At 39.5% G+C, this 23,319-nt stretch overlaps 1 protein-coding gene across 2 annotated transcripts in view; it reads right to left on the bottom strand.

The window, feature by feature from the left end:
• The window catches only part of LOC124151958 (multiple epidermal growth factor-like domains protein 10), a 69,346-nt gene that overhangs the window by 34,187 nt on the left and 11,840 nt on the right, over positions 1 to 23,319 (bottom strand). The window contains exons 2-10 of one of the 2 annotated variants that reach the window (XM_046524668.2): positions 21,139 to 21,279; positions 20,608 to 20,823; positions 20,171 to 20,365; positions 19,145 to 19,276; positions 14,956 to 15,099; positions 13,925 to 14,074; positions 12,979 to 13,116; positions 12,488 to 12,557; positions 9,160 to 10,960 (exon numbers count right to left, since the gene is read on the bottom strand). In XM_046524668.2, coding sequence (XP_046380624.2) covers positions 10,732 to 10,960; positions 12,488 to 12,557; positions 12,979 to 13,116; positions 13,925 to 14,074; positions 14,956 to 15,099; positions 19,145 to 19,276; positions 20,171 to 20,365; positions 20,608 to 20,823; positions 21,139 to 21,279 — 1,415 coding nt within the window. In that variant the 3' untranslated portion in view covers positions 9,160 to 10,731. Of the gene's footprint in view, positions 1 to 9,159; positions 10,961 to 12,487; positions 12,558 to 12,978; positions 13,117 to 13,924; positions 14,075 to 14,955; positions 15,100 to 19,144; positions 19,277 to 20,170; positions 20,366 to 20,607; positions 20,824 to 21,138; positions 21,280 to 23,319 lie in introns of those variants that run through there. The other variant, XM_048389133.1, reaches the window with a different exon arrangement.

The raw sequence follows: 23,319 nt of genomic DNA, 5'->3' as shown, positions 1-23,319 counted from the left end.
CCTAAATGTCTTATCCCTAAATTTTACGTAGATATTATCAGTGAGGAAGTCGAGCATTTCACATGTTGTTTTCTCAGTAAACTTCAGATGGCATTTGCTTTCGTTTTTTACAAATTGTCCTGAACCTCTGTAAATAGATACGTAACTATATCTGTGTACACCACGTTTTTCCTTAAGTTTTTCATGTGGGGTAGTGGTGTACAAAGTTTGAAAATCAAATGTTTTGACTGAATGGAACTTGGTTCTTTTGTGACTGACGAAGGTTGTTATTGTCAACAACAGAGAAGTCACCTGTGAATATATGACCTGCAGGTTGATAGCAGTATGATGAATCTTCCTCAAAACGTTCCTATGATTGAGTGAGTGAGTGAGTGAGTGAGTTTTACGCCGCTTTTAGCAATATTCCAGCAATATCACGGCGGGGGACACCAGAAATGGGCTTCACACATTGTACCCATGTCGGGAATCGAACCCGGGTCTTCGGCGTGACGAGCCAACGCTTCAACCACTAGGCTACCCGGCCGCCCCTCCTATGATTGAACGAAAGGTGGTATTGAGCCCTACTTGAGGATGTTTCCGTTGGCAGTTGTTGTGCCGGTAGGCTTAAGCTTATTTCAACCAGGAGTTGGTCAGGTTAATGTTGACCATAACTACAGATAAATATTTTTCTGTTGGGAGATATAAAATCTGGTCATTAAATACATTTTTGTACAAAATTAGATTCCTTCATTATTATTTTTACTAATTCTACAACCTATCACCCCTACATAGGGAGATGACATATCGATTTCTAAGAAATGATTTGATGTAGTCCCACAGTAGATTAGATACCTCTTATTTCTACTTTTGAAAGCGCTCGGTTCCAAATTACATGCTTATGTCATCGTCGGAATCGTAAATCGTCGAATCCGTACAATGTTTAGCAGGGATTTATTGTGGTTAGGGAAAGGTTTTTCTCATTTTATATTTATTATTATCTGACCAGCAGGAAATATGATGAATCCTTCGGCTTATTCTATTTGTTTACCGTACTCCATTGATATTCGAGAATGGTAATTGTGTTTCTTTGACGTTTTGAATGTAACAGTTTATATTGAATATATGTAAATGTGATGGATATTCTTTCCCGTTGCCATAACATAATAAACTGGCCATAGACTGAATATATACAGTTTGCATTTTGGTGTTAGCAATACCCAGGAGCATAATACTGTTCAATTGACTATCAACACTAATTCTGTTTTTCATAACGCTTTGGAATCCGCAGGTTTCCCCAGGCAATGTAGTCCGGCAGTGTTGACGTCCTTCCTGTAAAAAACCGTATTGGGTTAGAATAGGTCCTCAGCAACCCATGATTGCCATAACAGGCGACTAAGCTTGCTGTAAGAGGCTACTAACGGGATCGGTAGGTCAGGCTCGCTGACTTGGTTTGAGTGAGTGAGTGAGTTATATTTAAAGTCACATCGGCAATATTGCAGCCATATCGTGACTATCAAGGTTTTATGTTTATAAATACAATTATACTTATATAAAAACCTGCCAACGAAGGACAGTAAAAAGTACTAGACTTATCACAGAAAAAGATTTTAAAACTAGTATGGGATCATAAAAAAGGATAACACTTATACATAACAATAACATGATAAAAACGGGCTATAGATCGCAAGCCCCTGAAGGGAGATCACCACACTGGGGACCATGGGGACTTACAGTACCTTAGCTACCTGCATGGGTCCCAGCAGGATTTACATCATCCCTTCAAGTGGTGGCGATTATTGGCAGAGTTAGCCTTACATCTTAAAATGACACATATTCTACGATTAAAAACACGATAGTTCTAAATTTACCTTGAAAGAAGTGGAACTTATGTACCCTCTCAGGAGGACAATAATTTTACAGTACTTTAACCCCCCTCGAGGATACAGCCACTAACATTCTCAGTTGCTAATTTAATCTACCGATCATAAAATATTTATATTTCACAAAACACAATCAAAATTTTGCACACAACTCTATTTCTTTTAAAAAACCAATGATTAAACGAGAATCGATACTGCTAAAAAGATCCTTAATAGATGACGAATTGAAATATTTATCCCTTGTGATGGAAAAATCAATGCAGTCAAGCAGGACATGCTTGACCGTGATTCTTTCATCACAAGGGATACAAAACGGAGGATCCTCACCTTTTAATAAATATTCATGTGTGTATCTGCTGTGGCCAATACGACATCGTCGCATAATGACCTCTTCAAATCTGGACTGACAGCCCAAGTAGGTGTAACCGATATTTGGTTTAATTTCATGTAATTTATTGATACCTACTTGGGTGTCCCACTTCTTTTGCATCAGATCACGAATGTAAGATCTAATTGCAGGTTTATAATCAGTGTAGGGTATGAGAAGTGGTGTCACAGATTTGGTGAGTGCTGCTTTAGCAGCAGCATCGGCCATTGTGTTACCAGTGATGCCAACATGGCTTGGTAACCAACAAAAGACGATGTCATATTGGCCAGTAGCAAGATCATTTAATAATTCGAGAATTTGGATTAAAAGTGGATGTTTGGATGACATATTTTTAATTGCCTGAAGGCATGAAAGTGAATCAGAGAAAATAATGAATTGTGTATGTTTTGATTGATTACTGATATATTTTAGTGCTGTAAAAATGGCGTTTGCCTCTGCTGTGAATATGGAACTGCTATCAGGTAATCGTGAAGATAATGTTCTGGATCCAATGACGGTGGCACTAGCAACTGTGCCACCATCCTTGGATCCATCTGTAAATATAGATTTATAAGTGTCGTAAGTGTTTCTTAATTGATGGTATTCTTGTTGATAAATTAATTGGTTAGTAACTGATTTCTTTAATTTTGTTAAGGAAAGATCTACCTCTGGCCTTACCATTTGCCAAGGAGGTGATGTAAACAGTTGAAAGGGAGCTATATCTTGCAATTTAATATTTGCGGCAGACATGTCAGACTGGATTCGGATTCCAAGTGGTGGAATAACAGACGATTTTTTATTATAAATATCTTGGTAAAGAGGATTAAAGACGCAGTTAAAAGCTGGATTTGACTGATTTGAATATAATTTAGTAACATATTGTAATGATAATTTCAGACGGCGATGTTTAAGAGAAGGTTCATCTGCTTCTATATACAGACTGTGAATTGGAGACGTCCTAAAGGCTCCAAGGCAAAGCCTTAGGCCCTGATGATGGACAGTATCCAGTTTTTTTAAGTTACTTTTGCAGGCTCCACCGTATACGATGGAGCCATAATCGAGTTTTGAACGGATCAATGACCTGTACAAGTGTAGGAGGGTTTTTTGATCCCCTCCCCACTTAGAATTTGAAACTACTCTCAACAAATCGAGTGCCTTCAGGCATTTAGCTTTAAGGTAATTAATATGCGGAAGGAAAGTTAAATGACTATCAAAAATAAGGCCCAAGAATTTGGCCTCTTGAACAATTTTGATAGGGGTGCCATCTAAATATAGTTCAGGGTCCTTATGCGGCTTATATTTTCTGCAGAAATGTATACAATTAGTTTTTGATTTCGAAAATTTAAACCCGTTTTCGAGGGACCATTTTTGAATTTTATTGAGACAGATTTGTAACTGCCTCTCTATTGTATGCATATTTTTACCTCGACAAGAAACATTAAAATCATCCACGAAAAGGGATCCATCTACTGAATCACTTAAAACCTTTGAAAGACTATTTATTTTTATACTAAATAAAGTTACAGACAAAATACTGCCTTGTGGGACACCCTGATCCTGATGATAATGATCAGACAGGGTAGAACCCACGCGGATCTGGAATATTGTCTGCCAGTTAAAAACTTGGATATAAATTCAGGAAACGGCCTCTCAATCCAAAATCATGTAAATCCTTTAAAATCCCGTGTTTCCACGTTGTGTCATACGCTTTTTCTAAATCGAAAAAGATAGACACTGCATGCTGGTTATTAATGATTGCATTTTTCACAAATGATTCTAACCGTACTAAATGGTCAACGGTACTGCGATTCTTTCGAAAGCCACACTGGATATTTGTAAGTAAATTATTTGATTCCAAGTACCATGTTAATCTATTGTTGACCATGCGTTCCATGGTTTTGCAAACGCAACTGGTCAATGAAATGGGTCTATAATTTGAGGGATCACTGTGATCCCGTCCAGGTTTCGGTACGGGTATAACTATGGCATCACGCCAGGAAGAAGGAAACTTACCTGATGTCCATATATCATCAAAAATCAACAAAAGGGTTTCTAAACACTGTTCTGGTAAGTGCTTCAGGAGTTGATAGTGTACATTATCAGCTCCTGTAGCAGTATCATGAGCTTGTCCAAGAGCTGTATGAAGTTCATGGATCGAAAATATTTCATTATAATCTTCCCCATTATCTGATTTAAAATTTATAGTTTTCTTTTCCTGCTGTTTTTGAAATTTTTGGAATTGAGGGACATAATTTGAGGAAGAAGAATGTTTAGCTAACGTTTCACCTAGTTTATTTGCAATATCCGATTTATTAGTTAGTAGTTCATCCCCATTCTTAAGATGATGGACGCTACATTTAGAACCCTTACCTTTAATTTTTTGTATCATGTTCCATACTTTGGACATGGGCGTTCGCGAGTTTATCTTGGAAACATAATGTTGCCAAGATTGCCGTTTGTTTTGTTTAAACGTACGCCTGGCTTTAGCATTTAAGATTTTATATTTATTCAAATTATGGACCATGGGATGGCGACGGAAAAAGTGTTCAGCCTTTTTCCGTGCCTTCCTAGCTTGTTTGCAGTCATTATTGAACCATGGTTTACGGATATGTGGATTTGTAGAGGACTTAGGAATACATTCATCTGCTATTTTGTTCAATTCATCTGAAAATAATTGCACAGGATCAGTAGCGTCAAGAAACAGATCAGGTTTTAATTTAGTGGATGCAAGCATTTCAAACAAAGGCCAGTTGGCCTTATTGAAGTTCAATCGTGTTGAAGGAGGAACATCTGAAGGCAAGACAGGTTTTAAAATGGTTGGAAAATGATCACTGCCACATAGGTCTGTATGGACAGACCATTCAAATTCGTTTAATAAAGCAGAACCTGTAACTGATAAATCCAGTGCAGAGTAAGTACCTGTACCGGGATGTAGATATGTGTTTGAACCATCGTTAAAAATACATAAGTCATTGTTTGAAATGAAGTCTTCCAAAAGCTTCCCCTTATTATTTGTCTGAACACTACCCCAAAGTGGATTATGACCATTGAGATCACCCATTATAACACAGGGCTTGGGGAGTTGATCATAGAGAGCTTGAAGTTCAGACTGTCGGAGAGAAGTAGATGGTGGAATATATAACGAGCACAAAGTAAAAATTATGTGCAAAGTTACACGGACTGCAACAGCTTGAAGGGGAGTAGTAAGATGAACGGGGCTATGGATGACGTCGTGTTTTATTAAAATTGAAGAACCTCCAGTGGCTTTAGCACCTGGAGGTGAAAAGAAATTGTATGAGGTATAACCTCTAATATCAAATTTGTCAGTGTCTTTATAATATGTTTCTTGTAAACAGAATGCAGATGGTTTAAAATCCTGAATTAAGAGTTGTAAATCATCATAATTATTCCTAAGTCCTCTACAGTTCCATTGAATTAAATTTGATGATTGATTCATGGTGGCTCAATTGGTGATCTCCCACGCAAACGTGAGGGAGAGGAACTCCTTCTGGTCTCCAAAGACGGAGTTACCTCCATGTCCAGAGGTTCAAAGGAGTTGTGAACTGGTACCTCTGGTGGAGAGGGTACCCTGGCAGCTTGTCTGTTCAGTTTTTTCTTTCCTTTTTTTGATGAGTGGACGATGTCAACGGCTGGTGCTGTAACAGCTGGGTCAGATTGACCCACATTCTGATTACTGGTCTGAGTTTCTGCTGTAGAGTAAGTGATTGAGTAACTAGGCTGATGTTCAACTGACTTTGGAGGAGTAACTGATTTGGTTGGAACTGGTTGATCAGATATAATCCAAGACAAATCAGTCTGACAATGAATAGAGGAAGTAGCGACAGGACGGGAAACAGCTGCAGAATAATGCAAAGTTGAGGGAGATGTTGACTGTTTTTTTACAAGTTGTTTTGCATCATTGTAGGAAATGTTTTGTTCACATTTAATTTTGATTATTTTAGATTCTGTCTGCCACACAGGGCAGGACTTGGATGAGGCGACATGGTCATTGCCACAGTTAGCACATTTGGCAGCATTTGTACAACTGGTTCCATCATGATCGTCACCACAGCGAGAACAAACCACTGAGTTACGACATGATTTTGAACCATGTCCAAAGTGTTGACAAGTGAAACATCGGAGTGGATTGGGGACATACACCTCCACTCCGATGTTGTTATAACCTGCTTTAATAGATTGGGGAATAGATGAGCGTGCAAAAGTCAGCATATATGTATTTGTATTTTGAATGCCACTCTCTTTCTTGACGGTAAAGCGTTTAACAGCCGTGACAGCCTGATCCTCCAACTCTGCAGTGATTTCATCTTCTGACATGTCAGCCAGGCAACGAGCTCTATCGCGAACAATACCTCTGCAAGAGTTCAATGTCCTGTGTGCGGACACAACAACCTCTACATTTGCAAATACATGAATGGACAAAAGATTAAGAGATTGCTGCCTCCGCAAACATTCCACCAAGAGGGAACCACCACGGAGACGCGTGACATTCTTAACCTCGCCACAAATCCCAGAAACGGCTTTCGAAATCGCAAAAGGGTTGAGTTTAAGGGGCAATTGATCCTGGGCCTCAATCACCAGAAATCTAGACCACGAATCTATGTTTTGAGATACACTGTCCGTTGAATTGTCAATTTCTAGTCGTCTCTTTTTTTCATTTCTATTGGAACCAAGTTGTGGGAGAGACATGATGACAGAAAGTAGTTCAGAACTCCCGCTCCCCACCCACCATGGAGCGTCAACAGTGACGGTGTTACATTGCAACGGATATCCAAGATGCAAACACCAGGGATACAGGGGTTCTATACTCCAGCAAATATGACGCGAATAGCTACATTTATCTACCAACTCTATGCCAGACTGGTTCCGCCATTGACAGAAGTTGGAGACATATATTATTCGGAGGTCAACATCACCAGATTGGCCCATGAGCCACCGCCTTCTGGCGTAAGACTCTAGGCAATTTACATAATCCAAAATAGTTAATTCACACAAATTATGCATGGCCAAGGCCAAAATAGACATCAAAATACAACACATGTGTGCATTTACAATATTACGCACAGGGCCTGGCATGACCAGCCGATTGATAAGACCGGGCCCATCTTACCACCCGTCTAGGCGAAGTAAGGGTCGAAGTAGTGTGTTGGACAAAGGAACACAGTTCCAGGAACCAGTGCCCTCAACTACCAGACTCCCGTCCTCCGCCGACACAGGGACGCAACCCACGGCAAACAGGTTGCCCATTTTAGTCGCCTCATACGACCAGCAATGGGAGGCTGTGGAAATATTCTGCCCCGGTTCCACACGGGGGAAGAGCGATTAGCGTTACCCAGCACTCACCACGAGGAGGTTGCTCTTCACGAGTGCCGACTTGGTTTGATGCATGTCATCGTATCCCAGTTGCGTGGATCGATGCACAAGATACTAATCACTTGATTGTCTGGTCCGGACTTGATTATTTACAGACCGCCGTCATATAGCTGGAATACTGCTGAGTGCGGCGTTAAACAACAAACAAACCAACCAACTTCCAGAATCGCTTGATGTCCAGGTTTTGAACCATGCTTCCACGTGACTAGTTCACACCGACGACACTGAATGGTACATCCCGAGGTCATTTGGTGTGACTATTATTGGCAACATGATGAAGGAACTTCCCATTACTCTGGCCTCAATAAAGTTCAAATCTCGCACGTGTTTGACTTGACTTGTTTCAGTCGCCACCTCAATTTCAGGCGAGCTGACGCTATCTTTGATAGGGGTCATACAGAATATACGTCTTGAGGATAAACATGCCTGCAAAATTTTAAATACAAATGAGAAAAAAAACTGTGATAAAGAATTTAATTTATGAATGCTGTGTGTTGTTATTTACAAAAGAGCGTAAAAACGTGTGCACCCCTTTGGAAAAATTACGATCATAATTGGAGTACAGTAAACTACGTTTATAACGAACACGCTTATAACGAACTCACGGATATAACGAACATATTTTTGGTCCAGGCCATTTGCTGTATAAATGCTTTAAATATTCGTATAACTACCTACAGTTATTACGAACTAAACTTTGTGGTCCCTTTGAGTTCGTTATATCGTTTAACCGTAGTTTGCTGTACTCCAAAACGGTGTCGGTGTCGGTGTCTATGTCGCCGCCCCTCATGCCATACATGTTGCCGAAGGTAAGCATACGGAGACGTTCTGCTAACAACAGTTCGGTTGCGTAATTCAGTAAATGAGTTCCACCTAAACATCGATTTTAAGTAACTTTCATGTTACAATGACGATAAATATTTCGTTTTGTAATATTTGTTTGATGTTGTGCTGAATAGATGTAAGAAAAATATGTATCTTCTAAATAACTCCTTGATATGTTACAAATGTGATAACAAAAGAACAACAACTGACAACACAAAAGTTATTGACTCTACATGCGTATATCTGTAACCAGCCGGCAGCATTGTTCTTGTATTCTTGTATTTTCTAGTTTTTTTGTTTGATGACAGTTTTGCGTCTCCTCACCCTTCGGTGTGACTATATCCAGTTATCCAGTTCTAGCGTTGATGTCAGGTTTACACAAGAACTTGATAACATCATTGAGATATATTTTGTGGAGAAATCTTGAATTTTTGTAAGAACCGCTTAAAGTGTGTTCTGTTACTCGTTTGCGTGTCCATGGTTTCTGTTCACAGGTTGCAAATATTCCAGAAACAAGCAGGACAGCTACAGAGCCTCCCTGGCTTCTCACTCACACGGACAAGTCTATGACTCAGATACCATTAGTTCCATCGTCATCTGGTAGTTACGTTACTGTAGACGGACAGTCACGTTGTAGATAGTGTCCCCGGTGTAGGCTCTGAATGCTACCTATAAGAAAAGTCTGTCTAATCTGGTAAATTACAACAGAACAGAAAGGAGAGGAACCTATTTTATTGGTAATCTAATCCGTGTACGATACATTATTATCGCTATGTTCAGCAGTGCGCAAAACATATTTTCATTATCAGAATAATTAAATTTTGAGCCTTTATATCAGTTCTTTCGTTTCTGTGAGTTCAAATATAAGGTCATGTATTTTACACAAAAACATATATTGAATGATGAAATAAATCAAGGTAGGTTTAGGGGAAATAAAACTGATGTTCATGAGGGAATGATTGATACATGTTGCCGTTCATACCTTTTATAGGAGGGGCGTCAGCACTTCCGGACTACTTTCGGGGGGGCGTCAGCACTTCCGGACTACTTTAGGAGGGGCGTCAACACTTCCGGACTACTTTAGGAGGGGCGTCAACACTTCCGAATTACTATGCATGGGAGCAACATGCGGATTCCCAATCATGATTAATTACAGAATCAGTGGTGATAGTCACTTAAACAGTATTATATTTCGGGTTATTGCATAACACCAAACTGCAAACTGTATGAATACAACCTCTCTCCAATTAGTTAGTTAGAGTACACTATGCGGCAATAACAAATCTACTTTCATTTTATGAAAACTGGTAAATTCAAAACGTCGGTGCCTCAGACGCGAATAACATAGGGCGTAAAGTGAATGGCAAACAGAGGCAACAAGCCAAAGTGTTCATCGTGTTGTTTTGTTCCTGCTGGTTTCATAATAATATTTATATTGTTTTGCAAAAATCATACGAAATCTCTATTAAACGCAATGTTCATTGTATGATTCCGCCTCCGTCATTTCCGTGTGTTTTAGATCATTATCAGATGATGATACTAGGTGTTCGAGAAAAATATGGGAATATATGGTACAAATTAAAATAAGGAATCGGATAAGACACCATGTCTGTTACTCATGAGTCAAGTTGGATATGTCCTGCACAAGTCTACCAAAAACTTTTTGAAATCTTTACTGAGGCCTACAGTAGCCCCAATCAAACAAAGTTTGAGCACGATAATGATGCTCTTTGAATAACAATCTTATGAGCTTTTTGTCAACCTGATAGGTTAAACCTCACGTAGTGTGATCAACTTCTACATTACCAGGAATAAATCCATTGGCAGCTCTTTGAAAATTTCGTGCTCCTTTAATCCAGTTAAATAATTACTCAAATCAATGGCTTTTTAATCAAATCAATTAACATTCATTCATATATATCAAAACCACCAGCCTAAACTCATCTAGTGATTAATGTCTACTATCATATGGAAGTTTTGAAAAAGTACCCTTAATTATCTAATAAAATGTATTAATGGTATATCATATTACTTACTTCAATATATATATTTGCATTGTGTTAACTGACCCTTTTCTTTTAATGCCTCTATTGTTTTCTGCCCAAAATGCATTGCAGGCCTTGACCAGTGCAGGAACCACATCTCTACACTACTCTCTGCGCCTACATTTCTGAATATCGTATTTGAAACTGCCTTCCTACCGTTACTGCGGATCGCATACTTCCCTAGGCTTCCGCGGTGTCCTGACCGTAAAATCAACTGTGTCAATCATAAGGCTGATATTTTGATTTAAAAATCAAGAATTTCTAAATTCTTATTTTCCTGGTCCTTAATGGAACTTCCACTTAATGGTGTTTTATCCTTCAGCTTGTTGACATAGTAATCTAAACAAGAATAGACTTTGTTTTTGTTGGTCACACCAGCGTCACTTTCGGCCTGCTGACTCCCTTCTGTTGATTGGTCATTGACGTCACGACGAGCTACAACCTCGTATTCTTGATCTGATCTCCGTAGAAACCTGGAATTGATATGTACACGATTTGATGGATGATAGTGATCATGAAACTGTCATATGAATTTCACTCAGAAAACAATATGTGAAATGCTGGACTTTCTCATTGATAACATCTATGCGAAATGTGACGACCATTAGGCAAGTAGTGGGCATCCTAATTGGCACCAATTGTGCTCTCCTTCTTTATACACATGAATCGGAATTGTGCTCGGATTGGCAAAATCAGGGAATTTGTCAAAAATGTTTAACTTGAGCTTCAAGTATATCGAAGATCTGATAACGGTCAACTAGTCAAGTCCCTTTCACTGCTACACCCACCAGAACTAGAAAAAAAGAAACCGCCTCATCTGTTTCATATCCAAATATATTCATAGTGACCAAAAAAACTTCTCAAGAACAAGACTGAACGACAAGAGGGATGACTTCAACTTTCCAACAGTCAAATTTCCCTTTATGTCGACCATTATTCATGCAACTTCAGCCTTTGGTGTCTACGTTTCACAAGTTTTGAGGTACAATTGAACATGCTCTAACCATGAAGATTTCAAAGAGCAACATACGACTCCTGCTCAAAAATTGTTTGATCAAAGTTTGATCAACAGCCAGGCCTCAGCAAAGCCTTGAAACGGTTTTATGGTCGAGCAATTTCAGATGAATTGACTTGCCTTCGCATGTATTTGTGTCGGGTGCCATCGGTTGAGCTTTTTCGCGAATACCTGGTGTCATCACTATGCTATGCATCAAATACTTCATCAATATGAGATTTAACAGACCATTTTTTTTAAATGTATATGTTACACCCAATCTATGTAACTGCCCATTGCGTACATTGGGCAGGGCGTTTAAGGGAACAATAAGTGGGCGACTAGCAAGAAATCAATTTGAGTTTGTACGATATTCTGGACCGAAACCTTCAGTTGTACGTGAAATCGCGAGAGCACAGAGCGTTTGTGGTGGACAGGGTTACCGCAGGTGCCAATGCAGAAGCAAATGTTTGACAAATAGGTTCTCCTGTTTGAATTTTGGGTTGAGATGCAATAGTCCATGCCATAGCCACAACTCCTGTGCAAACTGGGACTGAACTGAGAGGTGATGTGATTCAGAGACCCTTTATATGCAGATAACACTGTTTGAGTTTTTATTTAGAAAATAAAGTTTCTTAAGGACACATATTTGCTTGGTTGTTATTTATTACAGATTATTTTCTTATGAGAGTTTACTTTATTTAAAACAAAACATGTAAAACAATACCAATGTCAATTTCGTGCTTTGGGAAGAACAATTACTTGCCCGTTGCGGGAAATGACCAAGCTGGTTGCCCATATTGTGAAATATTTAGATAATTATTTTTCATTCACAACTATAATTGTTTGCACATAGCGTGCATTGGCCAAGCTGTATTACCTATTGCACGCATTCGACAAACGGTCTGCGCAATGCACGTAATTGGCAATTGCACAGATTAGGTGTAACATATACATTTTACAGAATAATGTACGCATGCAATTAGATGAATGATCAGATGATTACCTCCAGAGAGCATAAAGCAACCCCAGCATTGCAACGAATCCTACTCCAATGACACTCCACATCAGTATTGCTATGTAAAATAAAGAATAGGTTAGAAAATATTATGGAATATTAAGATCTCCCTACTGTTCCTTCTCTGTGTGTGTGTGTGTGTGTGTGTGTGTGTGTGTGTGTGTGTGTGTGTGTGTGTGTGTGTGTGTGTGTGTGTGTGTCTGTGTGTTTATGTATGTGTTTGTATGTGTGTGTTTATGTACGTGTGTGTTTATGTATGTGTTTGTATGTATGTATGTATGTGTTTATGTACGTGTGTGTTTATATGCATGTGTCCTATTCGTCTTTTCTATGATGCTACTACGAATTGCTTTTCTATGCAAACTATCTCTTTCGTTTGATTTTCAATCTAGGTGCTTCAACGTAGGATGCTTAAGCCTACACATTGCTCTGATGATAGTCATCAGCATTGGAACTAACACAGTTCTACAAATACGTACTTCCTGTTTCCACGTGACATCGGACACCAGTGAAGCCATCCAGACACTTTCCCGGACAGCGGCCGTCTATTACGTCACACGTGACGTCGCAGTGTCCACACCGAGAACAGTCAGGCCAGTATGTGCCGGCCTTACATGCTGAAACACACACAGCAGTTTTATTTATATCGAGCCTTTTGTTAAGTTCATTTTTACCAGCATAATATTACTTTTGTAACTAATGCATAACTTTTAAATCCATGGAACACTGTATCAATAATAGAATCTCACATATCATGACTTTGTCTTTGACACATTACTCCATGTCAAAAATGTATAGCTCATGTGAGCAGCATATATGCTGGATTTACCTGCATAAAATACATAACAATGTAATTGATGGACCAACGTATCTACGATAGACTCGCACGAACGTTTAGCAAACAGGTTACATCTGCTTAATTCTGTTCAAACGAATTCTTTCTTAAATAAGCAAAATATCTATCGGTATTAATATGGACAGTTTCGACAAAACACAAAAACCTGACAACATGAATTACTATAGGTATAAGGTAAAACTTCCTTCTTAAGTGTCAGGTTTATTTTCTTGAACTTTAGCTTCAGATCTATAGATGATCTTATATCGTTTATAACATTTAAAAAAACCATTCCCTTCCACTGATTTAACCACCTTTCCCGTAATGTCAAGAAATATTCAAGCAGTCTTTGGTGTCCACATTTCAAAACCTTTGAAGTACAATCGACCATGCTCTTTCTACGAAGATTTCAAAAAGCGTCATGCGACTGTTGCTCAAAAGTTTTTATCAAGGTTACAAAATTTAAGGCCTCAGTAAAGATTTCAAAAGGTGTAATGGTAGACATGTTGTGGACATTTCCAAATGTGACGTATCAGTGATTTCAGTTACGGTCATACTCAAGAGGTGTTACTGACGCTGAACCAACCTACTTTCTGCACAGTCAGTTTCAAGCCATCCATCTTCACACACACCTCCATCACAGGCACCAGTCACGGGATCACAGGAAGAAGATGGAGTCTGACAATGGCGGGAATTGCAGGACTTGCTACAGTTTGTCCCGTACGTACTGCCTGGACATGCTGGAAACGTCATACACACAGAAGTGCAAACTATTGTAGGAGAACACTATTTAAATACAACGATAACAAATATATTTGAAAAGCCTCTCGATCACTGGTTACAATAATCAGTAACAGAAATACATTCCAACAACACACATATCTTAGACCTTCTTGCAAATAGATTATATGTGCAATATATGAAGCTTTTTGTTTAGTGTTCGTTACAAGAGAGTGTACTAGGGGATGAACATTTGATATTCTGGGGCGGGGGCGGGGGAAATTGTCGAAAACAATAGATTGTCCCAGAATATTCTTTAAAAAACAATTCATGCTTCAGATTGTTGAAAAATAAATTTGGCCGCTACAAATATTACATTGTTCCAAGGTGACTTTTAGAAATAAATATTCAGAATCAAAGTTTTAATTTTAAAAACATCCTGTTTAGCTGGGGAAAAAACATTCAGTCTCCATACAAAATCCCAGGTTACTGGAGGTTGACAACTGTCTACAGTTTCATGTACAAGCGGTTGTGATATTCATTCAACTCACGTTGTCTACAGTTTCATGTTACAAGAGGTTGTGATATTCATTCAACTCAAGTTGTCTACAGTTTCATGTTACAAGAGGTTGTGATATTCATTCAACTCAAGTTGTCTACAGTTTCATGTTACAAGAGGTTGTGATATTGCTTCAACTCGCGTTGTCTACAGTTTCAAGTTAGAAGAGGTTGTGATATTGATTCAACTCACGTTGTCTACAGTTTCAGGTTACAAGAGGTTGTGATATTGATTCAACTCGCGTTGTCTACAGTTTCAGGTTACAAGAGGTTGTGATATTGATTCAACTCGCGTTGTCTACAGTTTCAGGTTACAAGAGGTTGTGATATTGCTTCAACTCACGTTGTCGACAGTCCGTGTTCATCCAACCGCCCCGGCACCCATCTGTACAAGCCCCTGTGACGTCACAGGAGGATGACGTTGTAATGCAGTTGCGGGAGTTGCAGAACTTATCGCAGTAGATACCATACCGTCCATCAAGGCATTCTGGACAATTTTGGTTAGATGGAAAGTGATTAATACACGTTTGTATTTCTAAAACGAATATATAACATGACACTGTTTGTAATGAATTAGAAACACAGAATATATATTTTGATCTGGAGATCCTTAATCATTGAAAATACAAATGTAGCATATTTCTTATCAACCCGCCCTTTGATACCCAGCGCTAGCTGAATATCATCACCTCTCGCTATCGCTTAACAAAGATCTGAGGACATCCCACCACGGGTCACGTCAGAACGACCTTTCATCCGACCAATCAGCGCGTCGCTTACCAGATCGTGAAAGTGACAGTCGTAATGTGTTTTCTAATCATGCAACCTCGAAAACGTTAACACGGGGTATTCCGAACAACAGTTATGGCCCGTACGACTAATTCCGTCAAACGTATCGTCTATCTGTCGCTTCCGTAGGATAAACATTTGAACGGAGGAGGCGTTGCACAGTGCGTGGGAAGCACTGCCATACAATCTCAACCATATATTAGACATTCCGGAATGTTCGTTTGTTAAGTTTTCAAATTTTTAACCGAGAACTGTGTCAACATATTTTTCAAGCGTAGTCTGAAATGGAAGTCGCCAGATTGAAACGAGTGCCCTTAAGCTCGAGAAAGCTGCTTTCTAATCGGCTGATGTCGACTTCTTGTTAGTCATTTCAGTGGCCGGTAAAAGTTCGCGAAAGGTCGTTCAGACATGATCCGTAATGGGATGTCCTCAGATCTTTGTTTAGCGGCAGCGAGAACTTAGATCTGAATTTAATGAGATTGTGGTAAGTTCGATTTCTTAGACGCATTCAAGTAAATAGAAACGTCAAAACTATCAAACAATGGACAAATGGATATCAGCTTTTATTTCTAAAATGACACATTTGTTTCAATTTTAGTGGGGTGTGAGGGAATGGGTGTGGGGGATCGTATTCAAAATATTTTGACATTTAGATTGTGATGCTTAAAATACCTTTATTTTAAAAACTAATGAAAATTACTGCTTTGGTCTGAACATGTGAAATAGTTGTTTGCAAATATAATAACAATTCCTCCCAGTGAACATCGTCGTGAAGTTTCATGTACTTCTGTTGAATGGTTGAGGACTTACGCAAGGAACAACAAACGTTGCGGACAGACGAACTGACGGACGGATATGCTGAGCGCTATATACCCTAAGCGGATCGGATTTATTGAATTGTGATAAAACAAATGCGTACTGTAAAAAATTGCCTCAAATAAATTATCACCCAGTTGAAGACCAGCATTACACATGAACACTAGAAGAAGTTACGTGACACGTAATACAATCTCCTGCACTTGCAGTCAAGTTTGTTTTACATTAGTTACCTTGTCAGCTACCTGCATTTTACCCATCTTACATGCCTACATTGAAAAGAATGGAAATTATGTTACGAATACATTTGTGTATTAGTGACTAGGGAACATGTTTTTGCATATTAGATATATACTTAAAATAATCTCAGCAATAAATAGTTAAGGAACATGACAAGGATGAAGTTAATGTCGTAAACTAGTCTCAGCAGTGTTTTCAGTTATAACTCAATAATAATTAAAGAAGAAATAGAAGCATATAGCAAGCCTGCATATTTGTCAATGCATTCAAGAAATGTTAAGGAACATATATTTTTTGCCAGGTTGTCAATACTTTCATTAATAGTGAAAGTTTTTGGGTGAATAATAAAATACTATTTTCTTGATGACTAGTTTCCATGCCTTCGGGCCTCTACTGAATTATTTATTTATGACCAAAGTTCATGACATTCATCAGTATAAGTTAAATATAAACAATGTGTGCCAGAAACTTCTTTCCTGACAACTTTACTGACTATTTTCCTTCTTTTACAAGAATACATATATAATATATGATGTAAAATCTATTTAATGTTTCTGTCCATTCCAGGTGTGATGTAAGCATCAACCGGGGATGGAGCAGGTAGCAAATTTGAAAAGGAAAGCTCTTGATGTAGATGTTAGTATTTCAAGATGCTTCATTTGCCTATCAAGTGACAATAAAGGAATCAGGAGTGGACAAGAGGGCAGTATCACCAAAATCAAGGAGTTGAAATGAATGAAAATCTCCGATCAAGAAGCTCTGTGGTAGCCATTAAATGCGTTATGTATCTTCTGTCAAGTAGTTGGATGTACTTTCGGACCTGAGACATGTTTCAACTTTCAATAACCTCAAAATAAGATCTGATGTTAAGCTAAACAGACAATGCAGTAAAGCCCGTGCCTAGCTAATGTGAATGATCTAATGGCATCAGAGGCAAAGCAGCATCTGAGATGCTAGTCCGAGTTTTTAAGAAAAAACTGAACAGGCAAGAAGAGAAGGAAAAGCAAATGTTTGGCAGAGATACTTGGACAAAACAGAAATGTTTGGGGATGAACCACAGCAGAAGTTCCAGTCTCGAAGAGCAAGTTTCAAAGCAGATCTTTCAAGATCTCGAGGTGAGACTGACAGAAACCTCTCATCTTTCCAACATCACTGTCAAAAAATGCCATACTCCTAGTAAGAGCGCCTTTGGAACATAAAGAGGAAAATGACTTTAGGAAGTCGTTTCACCCACCTCCAAAAGATGACTTTGTCACATCACTTATCCATGTCATGCTGAGGATTTGACAAGATATGAAGGATGTACCAGGTTACCAGTCATGGAATGGGATTGACGAAAAACATGTGAAAGATGTTATTCCAAAGTGCCTGTTCCTTATGCTAGACAGAAAAGAACAGGATTCACGATATAGCACAGGACCATGTTTATGGCGTATCAGATGGACAAAATTTGACACTCAAATACATCAGACTTGGGATGACAATCCATCAAGCTACAAGGTTCAAGAAACTTGTCAACTTGTCAAACGTGGCTGACATATCCGTAGGTGACGAATAGACATCATCATGTTTGACCATGTGTTGGAAACATTTGGTGAGAATGTTCATGTCTTTATTCCAAAAGGCCTACAATCCAACAGGTGTCCTATCAGCTTCTCAGCTAGTGCACCGAATGGGAGGCATTCCCGAGGAGTGTGAACTTGTCACTGCAGGCGGGTTTGAAATGAAAACAACGTAGCATTTTCGAGACAAGGAGATTTAGCAAATCTCAAACACCAGACTCCTTTTGCATGCTGTAGATACAAGATCACACAATTATGAAAGAACTGTAGTCAAATTAACACAGATGTGTTGGTGCTGTGTGTTCATTTTTCTGACAAGCTTACAGACGATTTATGTTTTAGAAAAGAAACAAACACATTCCTGTTCATACAATTCAACAACAACATCAATGCGAAAGAATCTCCTTGCATATCATGCTTTCACTGGCTGTGGTGCGAAATCAAGCTTCTGTGGATATGGCAAAAAGACCACTTGGAAAGCTTTCAAGAAACACCCAGATGTGAAGAATGGAATGATCCGACTGTGTAGAGTACTTTAAATCAGACTGAACAACTGTGAAGCTGTTGTAGAATGTGAAGTATTCAATGATGTGCATGTGTAACGTGGATGAACGTGGAGAAATGGAGAAACGTATCAAAGGGTTGAACTATTTACACGTTATTGTAATGTATTATCATGTGTTTCATATGTGAATACATTGATGTTCATTGCTTTCATTATTCCTATTTTCATTTATTTAAAAACTTCGGTTTTCATCATTGGCTGAATAATAAAAAGTCGTTAAAATAGCACAGCAGCTTTTGAGACGATCCCTTTCAATCTCCAGATAAACCAAAAAATTGCTTGTTTAAGGACATTTATGGTCTTATGAGCAATAGCAGTCATTATTTTGAATTATTTTGATAAAATAAATTACTGAAGAATTTTTTTTTTTAAACTTTTTATACGACCCCTTAAATGCAAAAATGGATTCAGGGATGGCATACACCCTGGTAGTGTTCCTTGATGCCTTAGCAACAGTTCTAGTATTGATGTCATAATGTACTAAAAATGCCATCGGGCCTATTTTTTGCACTTTTCGCCAGAATGTCCAATGACACGCACCACTGACTGAATCCCCTCACCTGCACATGTTGGTCCCTGGCGCCCTCGTCTACAGCCGCCAGGACAAATACCACTGACAGGGTCACACGTGTCATTTAGACACCCCCTGCAAAATTCGTCACAGTGTGTTCCGTATGAGCCATTGCTACACACTGAAACAGGCAGAAACACTATTCTAATGAAAAGGGGGAGGGGGGTTTAACGCTTGGAACAGTATCCCAGTTATATAACGGCGTATCAAAGTACACAGCGGTTTCAACAGTCACGTGTCTACATTTGCATAGAGGCGGTCGGGTAGCCTGGCGGTCACGCCGAAGACCCAGGTTCGATTCCCGACATGGGTACAATGTTTGAAGCCCATTTCTGATGTCCCCCGCCGCGATATTGCTGGAATATTGCTAAAAGCGGCGTAAAGCCATACTCACTCACTAACTCACTACATTTGCATAGAAAGTTGCAAGTAAACTTTTAATGTCATGCTGTAGTTTTAATAAACATATGTTTGTTGACAAATTGTGGAAACAGTTAATGATTAATATGTGAACTATAAGTCCGAAACACAGTGTTTCATATGTGTTTAAATGTACATATGTCTTCAAGCATTCTTGTATGGGTTTATTTATTAAAGTGAAAAAATAAATGAAGTCTTGTGATTTAATGTGAAATCAAAAGAAACATGACCTTTCATTGATTACCTCAGATAGATCAAGGCTATACCTAGCACGTGTGACAAGCTGCTGTATTACCTCATCAATTGCCTCTTCATCACAAGGGTAATATGTAAGGATATGTTGCCGCTCAGTTAGATCGTTATATTTACGTTATATCTATATGTAGTTTATATTAACCAAAACGAAATGTATAACCTTTCACTGGTGAACTCATCTAGGTCAAGGTCATCTAACCAAGAGAGGATCTCTGTTTCTGGCACGTGAAGCAAACTGATGTTTTATCTCGTAAATTGTTTCCTCATATGGAAGGGGTTGTGGTTGTAATATCTAAGAAATGGCGGCTCAGCTATTGTATTATATTTACGTTATATTTACCGTACACCTCCACTTCACACAGATTGAGTGTCTGGTTATCGTGACTGATTGTCAAGTACCTCCCGTGACCGTCACACGTGACGTCATAGACACCGTCAGCCTCTTGAGTGTCGGAGGGGAAGGTGTAGCAGGTGACGCCGGTAGCTGAGCTAGTGTTGTGCAGGTTGATGGTGGCACCGCGAATCCTCGATACATCTAACATATAAGAATTGATACAAATTAGGATAATTGTCAATGTGATGTAATGTCAGTCAAATGTCAGGAATAATACAAATTCAATATGTTCATATTTACCTAGTTGTTCCAAACAGCAACTTATTTCAAACTTCAGCAGATTTAGACTCGCCTACAAACGTTTTCATCATGGAGATACGGATTGTTATTCAAACATTAACTACAATCTCAATATTTCCAGGGGACATGCTGCATGTTCTTACATGCCTTCCTGTTATAGATCCTGACATCGTGTAGTCTGTACACTCGACCCAGGTCCACTGTCCACTGACTGGGTGGACTGGGTGGAATGGCCGGGTGGAAGCATGTGTTGCTATACACATCTTGCCTTCGGTCACCATCCACGGCTTTGTCGGGAGTCCACGCAGGACGCTGTGAACCAGTAGGGGATGAAGCTGGTCGATGGTAGGCAACATTTTCTTGAAAATAGGTAAAAAGAACAAATAATCCACATCTTCTGAATAAATGTTGTCAAAATATGACTGGATTGAAATACATAAAAATGAACAAAGCATAGGAGAACCAGAGTCAACAGTACATAAGCATTAACAGAGACAGAGAGCCCCGCCCCTTCCTCAATCCCCACCCCTCCCTCAATCCCCACCCCACAACACACCCTTCCTTGTATAAGATATAAAGCATATATATCATTACATTCTGTAGTCATTTTGTATTATGCAAATAACAGAAGTGTCGTGTACGTATATAAATAGTCGAACTTATCTCCAACATACGTTTTTGACAGTTGCGTCCCCATCCCCCCACCCAGCCAGCGTCACACTCAGCTCCACACGCGCCCGTTGTGACGTCACAGTAGACCCCACAGTGACACGAGAACCAGCAGGACTCCCCGAACCGTCCCGGTGGGCAGGAACCTGGTGAGAGACAACAAGAGTAAATTAACAGACAATTATGTCTGTAAAAATACTAAAACCAACCTTGACAATCCCAACCATTGAATCCTGTACTACTATAAGGTTAACAGGCACGGCCGAAAAGGCGCCTGACTCGCTGTATACAGACCCTCGTACCCACCCCGTCCCACCCCATCCCAGCCCACCCCATCCCAACCCCGTCCCACCCCATCCCACCCAACCTCACGCAACCCCACCACCATGCAACACAGTTTACAGGCAATTAAATGCAACTAATTGCAGTAATGAGAAAATACCAAACATTCATTTCAGTGAGAGGTTTTGGAAACAGTTGTGGTCTATACCCAGCAACTGTAACTGTTCCTGTAACTGGAACCATGGATAGAGGGTTACAGTGATATTGTACAGAGAAAATACGGTCTCCATTGTTAATGTTTCATTACACATGAGTGCCCACTTGTAATAAAAAAAAACAAATCTAATACGGTGCCTGTAGTGATGGGACGGGTAACACGGGTACTCGGGTCGGGTGGGTACTGAGTAGGACCCGGGTACCCACATGACTACCCGTACCCGTGGTTAGTCACGTGATTATAGTGTTTAATGGCAAAAATTATTTAGAACTCTATGGTTACACTATGTGACAAATTTCTTTCTGACTATACACACATTCCTTCTGGCTTTATATGTTTGCATAACTTCAGTCAACTTCAGTGTATGCATGACCAGACTGGATTATACGTGTATCTAAATTTATTTTGACAGGCGTACGGTCAAGCGTTTCCAAATCAGACATTTTGTACCTCCCTCTGGAAACCTACAGCGGGTACCCGGGTAGGATTGGATAATAGGGGGTGGGTACCAGGGTAGTAAATATGGACTCGTCATAGACCTAGGTGCAAGGGTCTGTGAGTATTCGAAACCGGTATTGAAAACTGTTCCCTTGTGTCCAAACACCATCACTTCAATGTTTAAATTCTCTTCTAAACACGGGTTATGCAAGGGTCGAACAATACTTCTAAAAAAAGATGATTTAACTAAACCCCAAAGCCTCCGCCCTGTTACTTGTCTGAATAGATAGTACACAATATTTACAGGGTGTCTTACAGATTTGTGTCATTAAACTGCGCTTCCAATAACATTATTCATATTGAGCAGAAGGGAGCCAGAAAGGGATGTTGCGGTTGTAAGGATCTATTGCTGTTTCGAAAAATGATCCTTGAAGAGGCTACAACTTACCACCGTAACCTCTCAATGTATTTGATAGACTACGGAAAAGCTTATGAATGACTTTGAAGTCACGGGAATGTATTGACCTCACTGATCGACAACTTGTTTTAATCAAGTCTTTAATGAATTGCTGGTCAACACAACTTGTGATGTAATCGCAGGGGCAGGTGGTGACTTCAGAACCAATTTCTATTAGAAGGGGAATATTTCAGGGCGATTATTTAAGTGCTTTGCATTTGTGTTTGTCACTAAATCCTTTAAGTTTTTTGCTTAGCAAAGAGACAGTTATCATCCTGGACTTCCTCAGCACAGATCCCTCCTTTTTGCCAAAGGTGAAGCCATTATTACAAAAGATTGGCGTGTCTTTTTCTAATGATATTGGTATGTAATTTGGACTCGACAAATGCAACCTTCTTCATCTGAAACGTGGCAAGGTAGAAGAGGCAGGATCAGTCAGTTTACTTGGGGGGTGAGTTATTGACCATCTCTTGGAACGTCAGGCCCAAACGGGGGGCACGGGTGGCCCAGTCGTCTAAAAAGGCGCCGCGATTCGTTGTGCAGAGTTGCGTCCCTTGGGCACGCCAGAAACCTATGATTGTGGGTTTGAATCCCGGTTCGCCCCGATTATGTTTCTAGGTTTGTCAGCACCATACCCGTGCTCGTGGGTTTCACCGAAGTGGTAAACGTCTGAGACCTGAATCACTTCGGGCTTTCCTCTCACATTAAGTTGACACGCCGTGATATAACTAATAGTGTTAAAAGCGGCGTTTAACCCAACTCAATCACTCACTCACTCAGGCCCAAACGTAC

Source organism: Haliotis rufescens, unplaced genomic scaffold, assembly GCF_023055435.1.
Source record: "Haliotis rufescens isolate VD_foot unplaced genomic scaffold, xgHalRufe1.0.p SCAF_8, whole genome shotgun sequence".
Classification (NCBI taxonomy): Eukaryota; Metazoa; Mollusca; class Gastropoda; order Lepetellida; family Haliotidae; genus Haliotis; species Haliotis rufescens.
Note: the sequence above shows the minus strand (reverse complement) of the source record. Positions and strands in the feature narration are given on the sequence as shown.